The sequence below is a fragment of the Pteropus alecto genome, unplaced genomic scaffold, assembly GCF_000325575.1.
Source record: "Pteropus alecto unplaced genomic scaffold, ASM32557v1 scaffold120, whole genome shotgun sequence".
NCBI classification, from domain to species: Eukaryota; Metazoa; Chordata; class Mammalia; order Chiroptera; family Pteropodidae; genus Pteropus; species Pteropus alecto.
The window spans coordinates 956,752-975,491 of NW_006430061.1; the positions used below are offsets into that span (position 1 = coordinate 956,752).

General features: G+C 43.2%; 1 protein-coding gene across 9 annotated transcripts in view; it reads left to right on the top strand.

Moving 5' to 3' along the window:
* PLEKHA7 (pleckstrin homology domain containing A7) overlaps nt 1-18,740 on the top strand; it is a 123,089-nt gene that overhangs the window by 57,339 nt on the left and 47,010 nt on the right. For all 9 annotated transcript variants that reach the window (XR_003046128.1, XM_015589625.2, XM_025046373.1 and 6 more), the window contains 3 exons: nt 1,913-1,985; nt 3,614-3,714; nt 6,810-6,985. Coding sequence is in view for 8 of the 9 variants with exons in the window: in XM_015589625.2 (XP_015445111.1) it covers nt 1,913-1,985; nt 3,614-3,714; nt 6,810-6,985 (350 nt within the window). In the remaining variant the exon portion in view is untranslated. The remainder of the gene's footprint in view (nt 1-1,912; nt 1,986-3,613; nt 3,715-6,809; nt 6,986-18,740) is intronic.

The window sequence follows — 18,740 nt, forward strand, 5'->3', positions numbered from 1 at the left end:
CCCTGCTAACCTGCTTTTTCTGGATTTGGTGACCATACCACCATTCTTCCAGGCACTGAGGTTAGAAAACTCCGCACCATCACCAGCTCCTCCTCCCACTTTCATTGGGCCTTGAAGCCCTGTCAGTTCCTTCTGCCTCCAGGCCATCCTTCATCTCTGTCTTCACCACTAGTTGTTCTGCTTCTGGCCCTCTGGCCATGGATAGGCTGTGAGCTCCCAGGGACAGAGACCAAGTCCCTTTTGTCTCCTTTTTTCTCTCCTTGCCATTCCTCCATCCATCCATTAATTCACCAAGTGCTGATGTTCTAAGTGCTCCCATAGCAGATATAATGAGATGACTAACATGTGGTTCCTGACCTCGAGGAACTCAGTCTGCCAAGGGAAACAGACACATCTCTCACATGTCATATCATCACCTAGCATAATCTCTCACATATCATGCCATCTAAAAAAACACAAACGCCAAGAGCAATGATGTAAATTTTTTTTACTAAAGGAGTTATGGGAAGACAGAGGCGGGCATTACATTGCACATCAAACGAAAAAAATCCCTTGAAAATGCTCATGAAATCTCTCTCCCCCATTTCTGCTCCCACAGCAACTCCTATAGCTCTCTAGCCTCTTCTGGCAACACCCTTCTCTTAATGCTGTTCCTTCCCTCACAGCTCTGTTCTCACTCTCACCTCTCTCTCTGTTCATCTCTTTTCTTACCTGAGAAACTTAACCCTCTGACTTTTTCCATTTGTGTCCCTATCCTCATTAAACAAAAGGATGCTCCTTTGAAATGTGGAAGGAGAGGGAAGGGATTTTAAATAATTTTTCTCCCCAACCCCTATGCCCTAGCCAAGGCCCCTTGGCTGTGCTGTAACTATAACAGAGGTCTGTGTGGAGGGTCATGGACACACAGCAGAGAGAATGTAGCTGTGCTTGAGGAGTCTTGGAAGGCTTCCCAGAGAGAGTGACGTTTGAACCAGGTATGGAAAGAAGGAGAGGAGTTTTCCAAACAAAGCAAATATATGCCAAGACCTGAGAGATTATCTGGTCATTGCAGAAGATAAAACCATGAAATGCATGAACTCAGCAAATTAAAATTGTTTTTACTACTTTAGTAAATGGAGAATGAACAGACTTCATGTCGTTAGGTTTAGAAACTGTCAGATTTTTTTTTTTTTTTTAATTTAAGCCTGTCAAAAACTTTTGCAGAAGAAAGACCATTTTAACAGCTAAAAGTGACTCTGGAATTTCCTAGGTTTGAGAGAAAACTGACCCTAACACACTGCTATTTTCCCACCCTGGCCATGTTTTTTTTTTCGTTTTTTTAAATAAATGTAATGATCGACACTTTAAATGAAAAAGACAGATTTTTGTTATGAGATAATTTGATAGCAAGAAAATCCAAGTCTCTTTACATTGAATGGAAGGAAAACACACCATAAAATCAGTTCTTTATGGCAGAGAACCGAACTTGGTCAAATGAGAATTTTGCCTCATTGATTAATTAACTAACCTAAACTCTTTGTTCATACTATATAAATCGTTTTTCTAATTGGCATAAGAGAAGGTATTTTATAGCATAGAATTGAAATAAAATTAAATAATAAATAAATAAACAGCTTCCTTTTTGTTAAAAGCTGATATCTTCTTAATGGAAGAAGTGCATTTTTAAATTCATATCTTGGTTTTCTAAAAGAAGGATGCTTATAATGTATTAATCTGTTTCCAGGAAACAAACAGAAATTTCCCAGGGATAAACCATCACTGAATCTAAATTTTAATGCCCTAGTCAAAGAATGGGTTTGCAATAAAAAATCATTAATTTGTTGATAGAAAGAGTGAATATGGGCAAATCAAGATTGGGGACGGGGAGCAGTAAGCTCAGACATTGCCCTGATTAGTTTTCTTTGCTTTACAGGACAGTTCTGGGATGAGGCTGTGGAAAAGGAGGTGGTTTGTGCTTGCGGATTATTGCTTGTTTTACTACAAAGGTAAGCTGAGTCTCAGGCCACTAAGGGCTCTTTGTGCTGGGCGGGGGGTGATGAGGTGATGCAGATGTGGTCTTCTCAAATCTAGTGAATGGACCAGTGGCCTGAGCTTAATTAATAACCTATTGTCTTGACAAAGTGTTCACTTTTACTTACATGGATGGTTGATGACTTCATTTTTACCAGTCTTAGCACTGGAAGTATCATTTGTTCAGCTAAAATAAATCTGATTTGCCTGCTACTTAGGGTTTGAAGATCTGGAGTTGTCAGCTTCTGCCCTACTTGGGACATAAGCATACCTTTGACACAATCTGGAGAGGTGGAAAGTATAGATAAATCTTGTTTAGTAACTTGATACCTAGGTTTATCCACTTTGATATTGGATGGGCACGATATTGAATTGAGTTGGCCAAATGAACAATTATGGAGCCCCGGTGCATAGAGTTAGGGGCTATGCGGTGGTGAGAAGGAAATAAGCCTCAAAATATGGAGGAAGAAATAGCTTACTTTTCAGAAAAGGCTGTGATTGATGCTTCAGAACAGGAGTCCCCCACCCCTGGGCCACAGACTGGTACCAGTCCGTGGTCTGTTAGAAACCGGGTCGCACAGCAGGAAGTGAGCAGCGGGCAAGCGAGCAAAGCTTCATCTGTATTTGCAGCTTCTCCCCAGCGCTAGCATCACCACCTCAGCTCCATCTCAGATCATCAGGCCTTAGAGTCTCATAGGAGCACTGGTCCATGGTGCCAAAAAGGTTGGAGACCGCTGCAGTTTAGAAGACATCCAGAGTCCTTGGGCAGGTTAGAGAGGGCAAGAAGTTAATTGCATATTGGAGAATTTGAGGAGTCTTCTTAGAAGAGATGGGATTTGAGTTGGGCTTTTAGGGATGGGTAGAGCTTTGTGTGTAGGGGAGCGGTGGACATTCCAAGCAGAGGAAACAACTTAAGTTCTAGAAGCAAAAGTAGGTGGAATGACAGACCTGCAAGGTCAAAGTAGGTCTTGCATGGAGGATGTACTAGGAGATAAGGCTCAGGAGGTGAGTAAGGGCCAAAAGGCACAAGGGCTGTTGACACTGGGCAGAAGAAGTTGGGCTTCATTCTGTATCCAGCTGGCATTCAGTGAGTGCCTCTGAGTAGGAAAGCGACAGGACTAACTGTGATCAGGAAGTTGCCTCTGGTAATGAAGATGGTTTAGAAAAATATGAGAATAGATGTAGAAATTAGAATATTTCACACATGCTCTAACTTTGCCTATGAGGTTTGCTCCACACAGAATGCCCTTCCCCATCCTTTCAGACACTTTAAATATCACCTTCTGCAGCCTTCTTGACTTCCCCAGACAGTGCCACTCCTGCCTGTGTATTCCTGCACAACTTGGTATTCTGTTGTGTTTTAGGAGTTAGCAGGTTGAGTTGAGCGTGTTTACATGTCTCCACCCATGGGGAGAGGGCTCTGTCTTATTCACCTGTGTAGTTCTAACATTAGCACAAGGGTCCCTAGGGAAAAGCCAAATGGACCTTCAGTGAATGCAGTTGTCTTGGGGAGAGATTGGGAGACCTGAACTAGAGCAGTGGTATGAACCAGCCCCGGGAAGGTGCTACACAAGTTTATTCTGATGTGTCTTTCAATTCAAAGACAGCCGAGAGGAAGCGGTCCTTGGGAGTGTCCCTCTGCCCAGCTACGTGGTCTCACCTGTGGCTCCTGAGGACCGCATAAGTCGCAAGTATTCCTTTAAGGTATTGCTCCCTCTCCTCCAGTACTGTCATTCCATCCTAAAATAATGGTGTTCCCAAAAATGGCTTCATAAAAGCAGTGTTTTTGTGGGGAGGGGGAAGAAGTTAAGCTAGAGCATTTCAAACTCATATTAACAAAGTTATAAATTCTTTACCCAAGAGTAATATCACATCACAATTTCTTTCATTTGTATCTGAGCTTTTGAGTCCTCCAGCCTTGCTGAAGTGTTTAAACCCTTCTTTCCCTGTCACTTCTAGTCCTGTGATTACAAATTGGACACAGCCTTCTCATGCTTTCTTATCACTGTAGTCAGCCAGTCTAACAAGCATCCAGCCACTTACTGCAAATGACAGTCCCTCATAATGGATTTTTATCAGTTTTAGTATGAAAACTTACATTGAGGATTAGGGGCCTGCCTGCCTGTTGAAGAAATTTTCAGGTTTGTCCATTTTGTTTATCTTGTTGAAAAGCAATTAGAATCAAATTTGGTTTGTTTTCTGGCTCATTGAAAACTCCTAGGGAAATCCCTTTAACAGTAAAACCGCTTTTCTACTTCCTTTGTCTTTGTGGCATTTGGAGTGAGGCTATGATAATTGATGGCTGTCCTTTGACAGCCTCTGGCATCTTCATAGCCAGGCGTTGAGGCTCTAGGAAGGTGATGGTCAGGCCCAAACTTGGGGGATCTTGAAGCCATCTCCTTCAATGGCCTCCATAATCCCTTCACCGTTAACGTTTCCTAGGCCCCCTAGGGATGGTGAGGGTGGGATGGATTGAAGGTCCACTCTACTGGCATTTGGAGTGCAAGTTTCATTTCCTTTAGGTATAGCCTGGTTTCTGGTCAGTCATGCAAAGTTACCTAGTAGGATTGTGTTAATTGGAAAGTGCAGAGCAGAGGGGAAGGGAGTACCTTCAAGATGTGACTTCAAATCATCTTGGCTCTGGCATCTTCCTCAGGCTTAGGGCACTTTGGACTTGGGTCACTTGGCCAGATGGAAGGGGAACTCCCTGTACTTCTTGGCTTCACAGTTAACACATTTAATATGCCCAGGCACAGGCAGCATGTAGTTGGGAACCTGTTCTTCAGAGCCAAGTGTAGCTGGCACAGCACATGCTGGCAGTTTAATTAGTGACTGAGGTTGTGTTTGTGATCTTTTTTAACCCTTTTGTAACGATGGATCTAACTCCCAAGGCCCATGAAAGACATGCAAACTCTCCTTGTTTGAAGTGTGTCCCGTGTTGATTTCCTGGACAAAGCTGGCTCCATGAAACCTGTATAGCAGGGACCTGCGCTCTCATACGCTTATGGGTTTCCTGTGCTTGTGGGTGGCCTCGTGTCCGATGGGGTGAGCGCCTGTCCCAGAACCATCTGTGGCTGGGCAGAAATTCTGGAAGGGGGTGTCAGAGATCTTATGGGGTCATTGTCCAGGGGAACTTTCCAAGAATTTCTGCTGATTCACAATAAGACATGCATAGGTCCTTTCTCAATCTGTTCTTATTGCCATATTTCCACCTTGTTTAAATAGGAGGAATCCTTCCTGGGACATGTAAAGAAGGAAATCAGGTTTGATTTGGTTGATGTAGGGACTCTCTGCTGCAGCCCAAGTTTGCCTGCAATTCCTTGGCACTGAGCTGGATGGATTCAGATACGTGAATGTCAGAAGCAAGCCCATATTTAACATGCATTTTGGACCTGAATGTTAGTGTGTGGAGAAGTAAATGCTAACAGTTCATCTGAGAGGTTTCATTTGTGACCGTTAGTGATTCTAGCATGTCATTTTCCAGCTTCTAATTGGTTCTCTGATTTTATTTCTCTGACTGGTCCTTGCATGGAATTTGCCTTTCATTCTGGATCCAGATTATCAGAGCAGTGGTCTATATAATCATACTCATTTTTGCATAGGACCTGGAAGCATTGTACAGAGAGCTTGGACTCAGAGTCAGACAGACCTGGGTGTAAATCCCGGCTCCAGCTCTACATTCATTCAACAAATATTTATTGGGCACCTACTATGTGCCAGGCACTGTTCCTGGGAATACAGTAGTGAACATCATAGACAAAACCCCTGCTCTCATGGATCTTATATTCTAGAGGGAAGAGACAGATAGATGATAAACAGTATTAAGATAAATAATACCAGATAATGATAAGTGCTATGAATAATCTGTTACTGGATGTGGAAATCTGGAGAAGTTACTTAACATCTCAGACCTTCATTTGCCACATCTGTAAAACATAGATTCTGTCCCTACCTGTCAAGGGATTAAAATGAGTTTAAAGTTGTGGAAGTTCCCAGGAGACACATAGTAGTCATTCAGTAAATCTTCCTTTTTTTTTTTTTTTTTTTTTTTAACACCATCTTCCTATGTAGGTTTGGTAAGGCTCTTCCTGACAAGATTAAGATAGGCCCCTGCTTATCAGAGCACAAGGGGAACACTGGAGTTGCCTCTTGTTTGCAAACGATCCCAGTTGCTTTTCAGTGGTCATTCTCGGTACCTCTTCATAGGCTCTTTGCAAGGATACATGTGAAAGCACCTTAAGGCTTCCTAGCACATAGTAGGTGTGCGAGGATTTTCAGTCAAATGTTAGCTTGTCAAACTTTGTAGTGCCTCTTGGGAGAAGCAGAACAGCAGCTTCTTTAATGAGTACACAGCACATTTCATGCCTAAACCGTGAAGCACAGTGAATATCTGCACTGAGCCACCTGCTGTTGCAGCTGGTTTTTGACTCAGTTCCAGTAATTGTGTGCTTCAGAAGAACCAAAACGGGGATTCCCGAGAGTCTGCTTCTGTGAAATGAGGGTTTATTTAAAGTCTTTCTCACATAAGCCTTGACTGTGTGCCCCTCCCTACACAGGAGTAAGATAAGTCTGAAACAGGTACAGCTGCAGGGCACTCCTGTGGGGGAGTCGGCACAGCTGCCCCTGGGCCTGACTGCACTAAGGGGAATCCAGCTGTGGCATTTCCAGGTGTGGAAACAAGCAGGGTGGTGCTTGGACTTTTAGTCTGGAAGAGGGGAGAACGTGGCCCGAGTGTCTCCTTATTTTTGCTCCTAGAAGTGAAACGTGCACTAATCTGGGTTTCCATCCCAATCTTGCAGGCCGTGCATGCGGGGATGCGAGCGCTCATCTATAATAGCTCCACCAGGGGCTCTCAGGCCGAGCAGTCGGGCATGAGGACCTACTATTTCAGTGCCGACACCCAGGAGGACATGAACGCTTGGGTCAGGGCCATGAACCAGGCCGCACAGGTGCTGTCTCGGTCATCACTGAAGAGGTCAGTCCCAATGGAGGGTCCCTGTCACTGCTTCCAACACTGGGATCAGGACCCAAATAAGAACTCTTGGGTGCCAAATTTCCACCGTTCATCCACTTGTATTAAGCACTGCCCTCTCTTTGAAGTCTTTTTAAACAATGAATTCTTTCTGGAAGAGAACGCATACGTGGCAAACACACGTTGCCTGTCAGAGCTGGAAGGTCCCCTAGAAGTTATCTAGTCCAGTGGTTCCCAGCCTTTTTGGCACTAGGGACCGGTGCTCCTATGAGAATCTAATGCCTGATGATGAGGTGGAGTTGAGGCAGCAATGCTAGTGCTGGTGAGTGGCTGCAAATACAGATGAAACTTGGCTCGCTCACCTGCTGCTCAGCTCCTGCTGTGTGGCTCAGTTCCTAATGGGCCACAGACTGGTACCGGTCTGCAGCCTAGGAATTAGGGACCCCTGGGAACCCCCTAGATTCTAGTCCATGCTCTTCATTAGACAGAGAAACATGAAGGCCTGGGAAGGTGAAATGACTGCCTGTGATACAAAGCCTTGGAACTTGGTGTGTGTTTCTCAGTTTGTCTTTTCTTTGTGGTGGAAGGGACAACCTTAGGGCACCAAATTGGGGAAGAGAGGAAGGACAAAAAAGACCTTGCAAACTAAGTTTGCCATAGACTGCTCACCATGCTGATGGGGTCTGACCAGGTAGCTATCTTCCATCTGCCCCTTCTGATGAGCAAACCGAGGGGATGTTGAAATTCCTGAGTCTGTTGTCTCTCAGTGATTCCCTGAGAGAAGGCAGGGGAGTAATGACTGGAGTCAGGGGCTTGGAGAGGGTCGGATGGGCCTGGAAAAGTCAGGGTGTGCCTTTAGCTACCCCTCATCAGACATGGGCCTCATTCTTCACTATCCAGATACCTTGTTTAACTCAGAGGTCTCTTTGACAGTGATCTTTTAGTGAGGCCTCAAAACAAAAGGGAGCTCCAGCAGCCTAAAGGCAGGATATTTTAGTGACAGAAATGGATTTCACATGTTGTGTTTTAGCTTGTCAACCTTTTCCAACTCACATGTATGCAATTTTTGGTATTAGAGGTACTTCAAGATTCATGTTCCCTTTCTTGAGGTGAACTAGGCTTTTGGTATAGATGGTGATCTCCTTTAAGAGGCCAGGTTGGGGTCAGGCCCTACTCTTGCAGCCTCCGTAACACCTCAGGTGAGTGTCACAGTTTTTTTTGTTTTTTGGTTTTTTTTTAAGTTTTCCCTTCTGTCTACTTTTCAGTATCCTAAGCTTCAGGCAGGGATCGTCTTGGTATCTTCTTCATGCTTGACACATAGTAAGATCTCAAATGTCTGTTGAGAAACTGAAAGAATAAATGAATATGTTACGATTCCACGTGAGCTCTGGATCAGTAACTCTTGACTGTAGGTACTCAGTCAAGTTTGGCCGTGCCTTCTAGCGTTGTTGTCCAGCTTGAATTTCCTGTTGTGTCCATGATGATGATGTGAAGTCCCTGCGGTTAGTCTGTGGGCACTCTGTTCATAGTGCCATTGGCATTTCCTTCATCATCCCAGGAAAAAGGAACTGAGTAGGCCTGATAGGTCTTACTCCTGGTACACATGCTGGTCTCTAATGCTCACTGGGTCTGACTTTTTGTTATATACATAGTTGTTAAATGTATATATTTAATTATATAATAAGTGAAGACCTTTTTAATTATAAAAGACGTAAAAAAGTATAGACAGATATTCTCTGTTACTAGGTTAATGGATATCCTCTTAAATTATTTTTTATTCATTTATATACATATATGCACTTATGGAAATATATAGGTTTCTTTTGTGCTTTTTTAAAAGTATGAATGATAACATCTTAATGATCATTCTGTATCAGTTTGTATAGATTGACTTTATTTTGTAAAGTATTTTATAGGACTGTAGTGTATCTAAGCATGGGCCAAACTTTGGATAGTTTATCTCATCTTTTACTTTTATAAATAGTCCTGTAATGAAAAACCTTCTACAGGTCTCTGCATGTGTGAATCTTTCAGGTTGCTGGGTTAAATACCATACATTTTTAATTTTAATCAATACCACCAAATTGCCACTTAAAGAAAGCTGTATGTTCTACTAGTGAGAGTACTTATTTACCTACATTTTTGCCAGTTGTTGATATTATCAGACTTTTAAATTTTTGCTGAGCTGCTGCATAGATAAATAGTATCTGGTTGTTTTAATGTGTATTTCCATGATTAGGGGGATCTTTTATATTTATCGGCCATTTGTATTTTCTCTTCAGTGAATTGCCTGTATCTATTCTCTGCCCATTTTTCTACTGAGTTGCTTGCCTTTTTCTCAGCTCTTCCTTTCTTGCATGCTCTGAAATCTGCCTGGTTGAGAATGCAGCTTAGCAGAGGTTGGTGGTAGGCTCTCTAGTCTTGTGGTTAATGGAGTCTTTTTTTCCTCTTTTGAAAATAAAGATGCTGTTGGCCAGTCTCTAGTATTCTGGCATTTTCCCTGTTATCTTTTATTCTTCAGAGATCAGCTAAGAGGTGTTTTGAGCCCCTGTCCAAGTTCCCAGAAGGCCCTGGGATGCTGATGGCTGGGCTTTTCCCATCTTTCTCTCCATCTTGCACTTTCAGTCTCTCTTAAGGTGGTTGTCCTTTTCTTGGTGAAAATCATTTTTCTTAATGAAGATAACAGAACTAAATCAAGAAATTGAAGAATTTGGCTTTATTTATGTTGTGTCATCTTCCCGAAGTAGAGATACCAATATCTCATATTTTTTAAAAGACCCTCTCTCCTTTATTTTAATTCTTTGGAAAAAAAAAAAAGTTTGTTTTTGTCTTGCTTTGCTTCAAACAAATGTCAGCTCTTTCTAGACTTGACCATTTCGGCTACATCCTTGTGGGCCCATCCCACCACGGATTTGGGCTTGACATTGTGCCCCACATTTCATTTCTTTTGCATGTCCTTTTATAATGTGAACTCTGAGAGCCCTGTGTTGTTACATTGGTTTCTTTTTGGGTTCCTTCTTATGTCCCTGCTTTGTTCAATCCATCATGGGCACTGGGTCAAGGATAACTTGAGAATGAGAGTTCTGTGATTGATAAATAATATCAGCCTTGAACCATTCAGGATTAATTTGCTAGCTAAGATTTGGATACTGTTACTTTTTCCTATTCGAAGATTTTATAATTATCAGATTTTGGTTTTGGAAGGGCTCCATTCTGTATCTATTTAGCTACCTTCCCTTTTAGGGTCTTAAGCCATCATATTGTCCCTAGATTTTCTTTGAACTTTTAAAATTTGTTCTTATGCTCTTAATAAACTCTCAAAATCTCATAATCATGTTTGCCCAAGGTTCCTTCCTTTAAAAACAAAACAAAACAATTTGTTCTACCTTCTGAGTCAGAATAAAGACAGAATAGCATTTTCTCTTAACTTTCTGAGAGATGAAATTGTCAGCTAAGCAAATCCAGACTTATTAAATGTTCTATTTTTCCAGAATAAGATGTTCAGACATTTGGTTAGTTAGAATTATTCACCAGGCAGGACTGAATCTTGCCTCTCCTCCAATTTGGTGATTTGCATTGGAAAACTTCCATCTCTGTTAAGTGGGTGGCCCCAGTAGTAGCATTTTGTTCTCTCCCCTCCTTGATAGATGCTTCTATCCTTAGTCACATAGGCAGATGCTTTCCGTATGAATGTGGTATATGAGGACTCCTGATTGACGGTAACAGAAAATGCAGACAAATTTACCTTAAAAGCAAGGAATTTATTGACTCACATCACTGAAAAGTTCAGGATAGATCTAGCCTAAGAAACAGCTGGGTTCAGGGTTTAGACAATATCAATACAAGTCAGTCTGTCAGTCTTTTTCTGGGCTCTGCCCACCTCTGGATTGGATTCATTCTTGAACTCCGTGGCAGATCTAGCATCTGTTGGCAAGATAGCTGCAATAGCCCCTGACCCATGTTAATCCAGGTCAAAGTCCAGCAGGAAAGTCAGAGTCTTGTCCAGAAGCTCTGAGATCCATGATTATTAAACAGGCTTAGATCATATTTATAACCTAAACCACATACTGTGGTCAGGGGGATACACATGCTTATTGTCACAGGCCTGGGATAGATGCTTCACTCTGGAAAACCAAGCCATGAGACAGGGAGTCAGCTAGGGGCGTGTGCCCAGGTAACATTAGGGCTCTGAGCAGAGTAAGGAGCAATGACTTGTGTGATGAGACAAAGGAGGTGCAAACAGCCAGTGTCCAGGCCAGCTGACTGGTGCTTCACTTCTTGCTATATTGATTTCTTATACCTTAAGTATCTCTCCTCAGAGCTTAGTCTCTGAAGTCAGGTAGACCTGTGTTCAAATCCCAGCTCTACTACTATCTAACTGCGTCACTTGTACAAATTAAGTATGCTTTTTAAACCTCAGTTTGTTTTACTTTCTAGGGTTCTTGCAAGTATTACATAAGCGAATGTGTAAAGCACTTGCTTAGCATGATGCCTGCGACATAGTAGATACTTCTTATCAAATATGTTAGCTTCCATAGGTTTGATTTAACAATATCATTGGTTCTTTCTTCTTTACATCCTTCCAGTTTCATCGTTAATCCCCTGGATCACACTGATGATGAATCTTCTGTGAGCAGATTACACTCTCTTCCTTGCCAGGATGGGCCCATCCCCTAGCAGTGTGAGTTGTGGTTCAACAACCCAGGCTCCCTGCAACACCACTCTCAGCCTACTCTTCACCTCCCTCCATTTCCAACCTCTTCCTACATCATTTCTCTAACCAAAGAACAGAGCTGAGTGCCCTCATTGTACCTTCTCCCTTTGCCCTCTTGTTTCCTACACAGGCTTCAGGGTCCCTTGATAGACATTCATTCAAGTATTCCTGAGAGCCTACACCACATGCTGTAAGGGGCACCAAGCACTGCTGCCAACTACCTCCTTCTGTTCCTAATTTCTTCCCCCATCTGTATGTTCTTCTACTTGCCAGACTTTGGACTCTGGTTTTTGATTCTCTACAGCCTCCTTAAAATCTGTCTTCCCCACTTCCCCTGTTGGACTGCTTTTTCTCTCTTATCTTAGGATGCCTGTCCTCTATGACAAACTAAAGCACTAAGCAAGGAGGTCAGCTTGTCTTCACAGCTCACAAAGTTGACAAGCGACTCAGATAGGAGGGCCTATCAGAAGACAACTTATCTCTTTTCTCAGTTTCCAAACTTCTGTGGTCTCTGCCGTAACTATAGTCCTGTCTTGGCACTGAAGGTCTAGTTACTTTTGGAATAAAATCTAATTTCCTTAGCAGGACTTTTGAGCACTGCATGGGTCTCGTCCCTGCAGATACCTTTGGCTCTTGCTGTTCCCCATTTTCTATGCCCCAGCTATACAGAAGTTTTTTAATTGGATGAATTTGTTTGTGCATTCATCCATTTAGTCTTTTATTCTACAAATACTTATGAAGGGCATATTTTATGTCAGACTCTGTTAAAGATGCTGAGAAATACAGCACTATTCAAGAGAGGCAAAATCCTATGCATTCTTGTGTGGGGGTAGGGAAGACAGACCATAAATAAGCACACAAACCAACAAGATGATTTTTTTAAATCAAGATCTATGCATGAAGGCAGTAAAATAGGGTGATGGGGTGGGGAGGAACTAGCAGGCAGGGAGTAGGGTGGTCAGGGGCAGCTTCTCTGTATGAGTAAGGCCCGACTGATAAAAGAAAGTCACGTACACAAAACTTTGAGAACAAGCGTTCTAGGCAGAAGGAATGGCACTTACAAACACCCTGAGGCAAGAATGAACTTGGTTTGTTCAAGAAACAGAAGCTAGGGAGCATGGCTAAATCAAAGAGAATGAGGGAGAGCACAGACTGTGATGGCATCTGAGAGGTAGATAGAGGTCCATCTCATGAGATGCTAGGGTCCCTCTGGGCCTTGCTCATCAATTCACCTGGCCCTCACCCTTATTAGGACAACTGCCTCACATCCTTCAGGTCTTAGCCTAGATGTTGTCTTCCTTTTCTGACCCTTCAGCATATTAGATGTCCCTGCCTTTAGCACTTTGTCATTCGCTATGCAGAGAACTTTCATGCTGAAGTTATGCGAGCCTGCTTTTTCATTGTTGCCCCCACTAGACTGCAAGTTCGTTGAAAACAACAACAGTGCCTGGCACATAGTAAATGTTTAGTTAAAAAATGGATGGGAGTATGGATGTTTGGCTGGCTGGGCAGGTTGGTGGGCGGATGGATGAACAAAACAGCTATAAAATCTTTACCTATGGGATGTTCAGATAACAACTTGAGATGTCTGAGAGCAGTCTGAGCACTGTTCTGGGAATGGCATGTGGGGAATCATCCTGTTCAGAAATGGCCCCTACGTTTCTGGCTATCTGCACCCTCTTCAGAGAACTAATTTGGTCTTCCAGATTCTGATCACTTTGGATAGAGTATAGTGGGAACACAGGAGGTTGGACAAGCCTCTTGGACCTCAGCAACACTAATTTATAGACATGTTTTCTAGTCAAGTACAGGGCTTTGGGGTTAAGTCAGAATGAGCTTTGAGTCCTGCTTATGTCACTGGTTGCATGATCCAAGGCAAGCTGAGCATCACGTTCATTACCTATAATGAAAGAATAATATCTTGCAGGTTTGTGCAATGAGAAGTAATATATTTAATGTGCTTAGCCCAGGGCTTTGTAGTTAGTGAATGCACAGTCAGTGATGGCTGTTGTTGCTGTGGTCCCTTTAGTAGAGATAATTTATTATAAGTAATCTGGTACTCATAGGAGTACCCTGATAGTACTGTCTTTGCAGGATTTTTGTAGAGATTAGAGGTGAGCAATGTCAAGATCCTGGCACACAGAAGGATCCAGCATAGGGCAGTAATAACCAAGCATTGGTCGTAAGAAAAATGAATGACTCAGAACCGTGACTGGAGTATAGAGAGATGGAAAGTGAATGAGCTTGGTGTGTGCCAGAATTCTGGACTAGCTGGGGTTGGGCTGAGATGATGGAGCATGATTTGCTCAGGTAGAAGGAATAGGGAGAGATTCTCCAGGCGGGAATAAATAAAGTGAGGAGACCTGGCTGACATTCAGTATCTTTCCTTTTTTTGTCTGGTTTGTCAATCCTTAAAACTTCACAATGGACTTTGCCAATAGCAACTCCACTGAGGGAAGAGGCACCTCAGCTTGGCAGTCTGGTGTTTTGGTTATTCTTTGGCCTTGCTCTTCTCTAGGGGAGGACAGCTTAGAGAATTGGGGAGTGTGTCGCCAGAGTGTCAGGCCCTCTATTGTTAATTTAGAGCAGAGCATGAAAAGTAGCCAGATACCTTCCCCCTCCTCCCAGGGGGAACCGACCTATTTAACTCTGGAGAAAAGAAGAAACCAACTCCAGTCTCCATTCCTCACCAGCCATTTTTTTCCTGATATGCTAGGAATTAATTCAAGTTGGATTAGAGCTCCCTAGAGGCTTTGTGTCCCCTTTTCTTCAGTCATTTGTGTAAGTCTATGGACTGTGCCCATGGTGGGTCCTGGCTTTCGAGCCCACCATCCTCCTGAGACACGGGGTCAGTGCTCAGGATTCGGCATCTGTCAACACAGGCTGAGCTGGTTTCCCAGGACAGGACTTCTGCCACCTGACCAGGCTCAGACCAAATCTCCAAGGATGTCAGTGGCCTGGCCCTGGTTCTTAGGCTGCTAATTTGGCTGTTTAGGTAAGGTGAATGGTGAAGGATCATCCAGTAGGATTGCAACAGAAGGCAGTTATCTGCTAACAGGACCAAGGTCCAACCAAGCCCTGCTACAGGTTGTCATTCTTCTGCTTACTGAGTCTTGAATGAGATGTTATGTGTGTGAGGTGCACATGTATTTAGCATTAAGAAAAGGGGTCAGAATAAAATAAAAATCGGTGCACAGTGGCTTGGTATGATGTTAACTTCCAAGTTCTGATGGAGAAAAGGGATGAGAGAGAAGTATCTGGTCTGAGATCTAATCTCTTCCCACTTGCAGGGGAAAACAAGACTTTGCTCTAAGCAGACTTATAGCAGTGCTGTGATGTGCTAATAAAAAGCTTAGCACCTAATGCAGTTAGGAGTTGCATTTGGTTGCTAGTTTTAGAACAACCTGATTTAGGATGGCACATTCAAACTGGGTTTTTGCTTTCTCACAGGATAACAGGAATCCAGAGGTAGGTAGTCCAGGCTAGTATAGTAGCTATATGATGCCATCAGGGGCCCAGGCTCTTTTTTACTTTCTGGCAGGTGGCTTTCATCTACTTTTTTGTCACCTTGCTATCCAGCACTGAGTCCATATTCCAGGCAGGAAGAAGGGAAGGGTTAGCTAAGCCAGCTAAGTGTGCCTTCTTTTAAAGACTTTCCTGGAAGGCCCACCCAGTGATTTCACCGTACATCTTATTGGTCAGATCTGTGCCGCATGATGAACCATGAGCTAGGTCAGTTCCAAGGGAGATTGGGAAACATAAGTTTTTCACTGGGAACATTGCTGCTTTGAAAAAATTGGGGCAAGGAAGGAGGAGAGAATAGATGTTGTGAGTCAACACATTTGTACTTGAAGGCACACTATGTGTCAGACACAGTGCTGTGCTCTTTCTGTGCATTGTCTCCTTTAAGCCTCACAACATTCCCAGGAGGCACGGGCAATTGTCTCCATTTTTCCAATGAGAAACTTGAAGCCAGAGAGGTCAAGGACTTACCCAAGGGCACCCAGCATATATTGGGGTGGAGCCAGCTCTTGGAACCAGGACTGACTCGCACTAAATTTTATGTGCTCTGGGCTTGTCTTGCTCAAGAAGAGACATAGATGGCCAGAATGGTCACAAGTGTCAGGAATTCTCTACGTTTTGAACAGTCACTGATGCTGAGTGTTTACAATGATAGTAAAGACCTACGCAGGAAAGGCTTGTGTTATCTTAGCTAAACCTGTATGCCCCGCATAGCCAGCTTCTCTGAATGACAGTCATTGACAGCAGAGAGATACTTCGTCCTTTTCCATCATTGTGCTAAATCAAGCATTGCAAATCTATTTTGTGACAGGTTTCCTGATATGAGAAGTCATGTGTTAAATTGTCGGGAATGCATGGAGACAGGGAGGAAATCAAAAAAACATCTTTGCCTTAAACCCTATAACTTAGTTAAGTGTTGAAGTCAGGCGAGGTGCTGGGGTAGGGAACGTTACCTTCCCTTTTCTTACTTTTAGCCATAGCCTGAGCGTGGGCACTAGGCATGTTCTGTATGTACCAGCAGCCATGGGACTAGGAGCTATTCATAACCCCAGGTCATAGGTCCTAGAAAGCTGCCAAGTGGCAAGCAGACTACCATTCTTTCAATCACCCTCTGTAGTTTGTTTTGTAGTAAATGGTGGTGTTAATCTGAAGAAAAGGATTTATCGTTCCCTATCAAATTTATTTTCAGGAATCACTGACATATATGAGGGCATGTTTTCTCATATGTACATACACAGTAAGGACTAAGGTTTATAGTTAACTAGCTCCAAGGCTAGAAAAACCTGGCAAACTCCATGATTTGGGGTCAGTTTGAGACAATATTAAATGTGATTATCATTATTCAGCTGGCATTAAGGTCATCTGGCTGAGACAACAGAGGCTATTTTCTGTACTACTTTCTTATGCCTCCAAATTCCCATCCCAGTGGAGAAATATAGATGCTCAGTAAATACATGGTTGTCGATTAGTAAAGAATGAAAAATCCACATTACAGTTGATTGGGCTGAGATATTATACCACGATCTTTGGGTCCTGGAGTTGAGGAAACCCTTTTCCTTCAGTTCTAATGTCATACATGTAGGTGGCATATTTGCTTCACTACCTGGCTTTTATGACAAAATGCTGTTTATTTTATGTGGGGATGAATAACAAGGAGGTGCAGTTCCTTAGAGCTCACAATGAGAGTAACCAGGGTATAAGGCTTTGGTGACTTCGCTATGGTGTGACCCAAAGGACAGCCAGAGCTCTCATCTTCTAGGCAGCAGCCTTAGCGCATCCCCTGTGGGTGGTCTTCCAAATACGAGAAACAACAAAGAAGATAAAGGTCAACTTAGGCAACTTGAAGGCTGCTGGTTGGGGTTACACTGACATGGTTATGGAGGATTCAAAGAAGAAAGGAAAGGCAGAGTTAAAACCTCTGATGTGTACATTGTAGAACAGAGTTGTCCCTTGATAAACTTACAGTAAGAATAGCTTTTTCTGAAAGGATAGGCCACTGAAGATTTCCCATATGTTCTTACTTCTAGAGCTTATAGACCCCTTGAACATTAGGAGTGAAAGGGCCTTCAGAGATCAACATCAGAGTATGTCAAAAATGGTGTAATAGGAGTCCTTCCACTATGAGTGACAGAGACTAAACCTCAGCTAGCTTAAGTAAAATAGAATTTATTGGTTCACAACCAAAAAGTCCAAGGTTATGTCTGGTTTACATATGGCTAAATCTAGGAGCTCAGGCCAAGTGTTTAGGATTGTTTTTCTTTACCTGCTTGGTGTTGGTTTTATTCTCAAATACTTGCTTTTCCATATAGTTGTAGCAACTCAAGACTAGCTTGAACCAAAGTCTCAGGGCTAACTCCGATGGGCCCAGATGGAGACATGTGTTGACCCTTGAACCAATCACTGTGACTTTGGAGCCTTAGCTGCACAGGGACTAGTAGAGTCAGTGGCACCCAAACCACGTGGACAGAAAGTGAGGGAGAGTGATCCCCAAATGAGAACTGAAATGCTGTTACCAGAAGAAGGGATGAGAGATGGGGCGAAGGGGGTGGAATGTCCCCTAGTGGAGGATTAATGAGGGTCCAGAGAAGTTCCGCTCTCCCAAGCTTTGGGTTTTTATGGAAAAATCACGAGCACATGAACAGTGAGATATATGATTGCTTTTCTCAGTTTTCCACGTCCAAGTTAAGGCCAAGAGTTAGGCTTATACACACAAAGCAGCAGACCCTACATTAGGGGTTGTATTTTCACTTTATATTGACATTTTAACCAGCTCCCAGGCTGGATCAATTCTGTCCTGGGTCTGGACTGATTATTGGTTGCTGAGGTTCTGAGGTTGTTGCAAGAACACCCGGGGACTGACCACCTGAATATAAATGCAGCAGCATTTCCTTTGTATACTTTTATGTTGAAATGGAAAACCCTCTGGCTCGGCCATTTGAATAGTGATGGATTTCAAGGCCAAGACCTTCTTCCCAACAAGTACAAGTAGATTGGCTGCTCTATCCAAGAGTCCCTGGTAATTTTTCTGCTCCTTTTGGGCTGGGGTGTGTTCCCTTTCCCGCCCTCCCCAAACTAAATTCTGCAAAGCTTATGGATCCACTACTGTGTCTCTGGCACCAGGTAGTGAGATGCAGACATACCTAGAACCCTGCCCCGAGAAGGTGGGGAGAAAGGCAGCTTACAGTGGCAGACAGGCCATGAAAGAGGACTCGTTCTCTATGCCTCAGAAGGCCTTCCTCTAGCCTCAGTTCATACCCTAACCTATCGCTTCACCCTATTCTCTATTACAGTTTCCAGCTTTGCATGTATCTAGGTCATCAGCACGCATGTGGAGAGGCAGTAGAAAGCAGTGACTGAAGCACGTGGGCTCTGCAGTCTCCCCGAGACCGAGCCCTGGCTCCACTCTCTTCCAGCTGTATGATCTTGGACAAATCATTTATCTTTCCTGTGCGTCAGTTTTCTTATCTTTACATTTTGACTGGTAATACTTCAGAGAATTGTCGTTAGGTCAGTGTTCTTGTA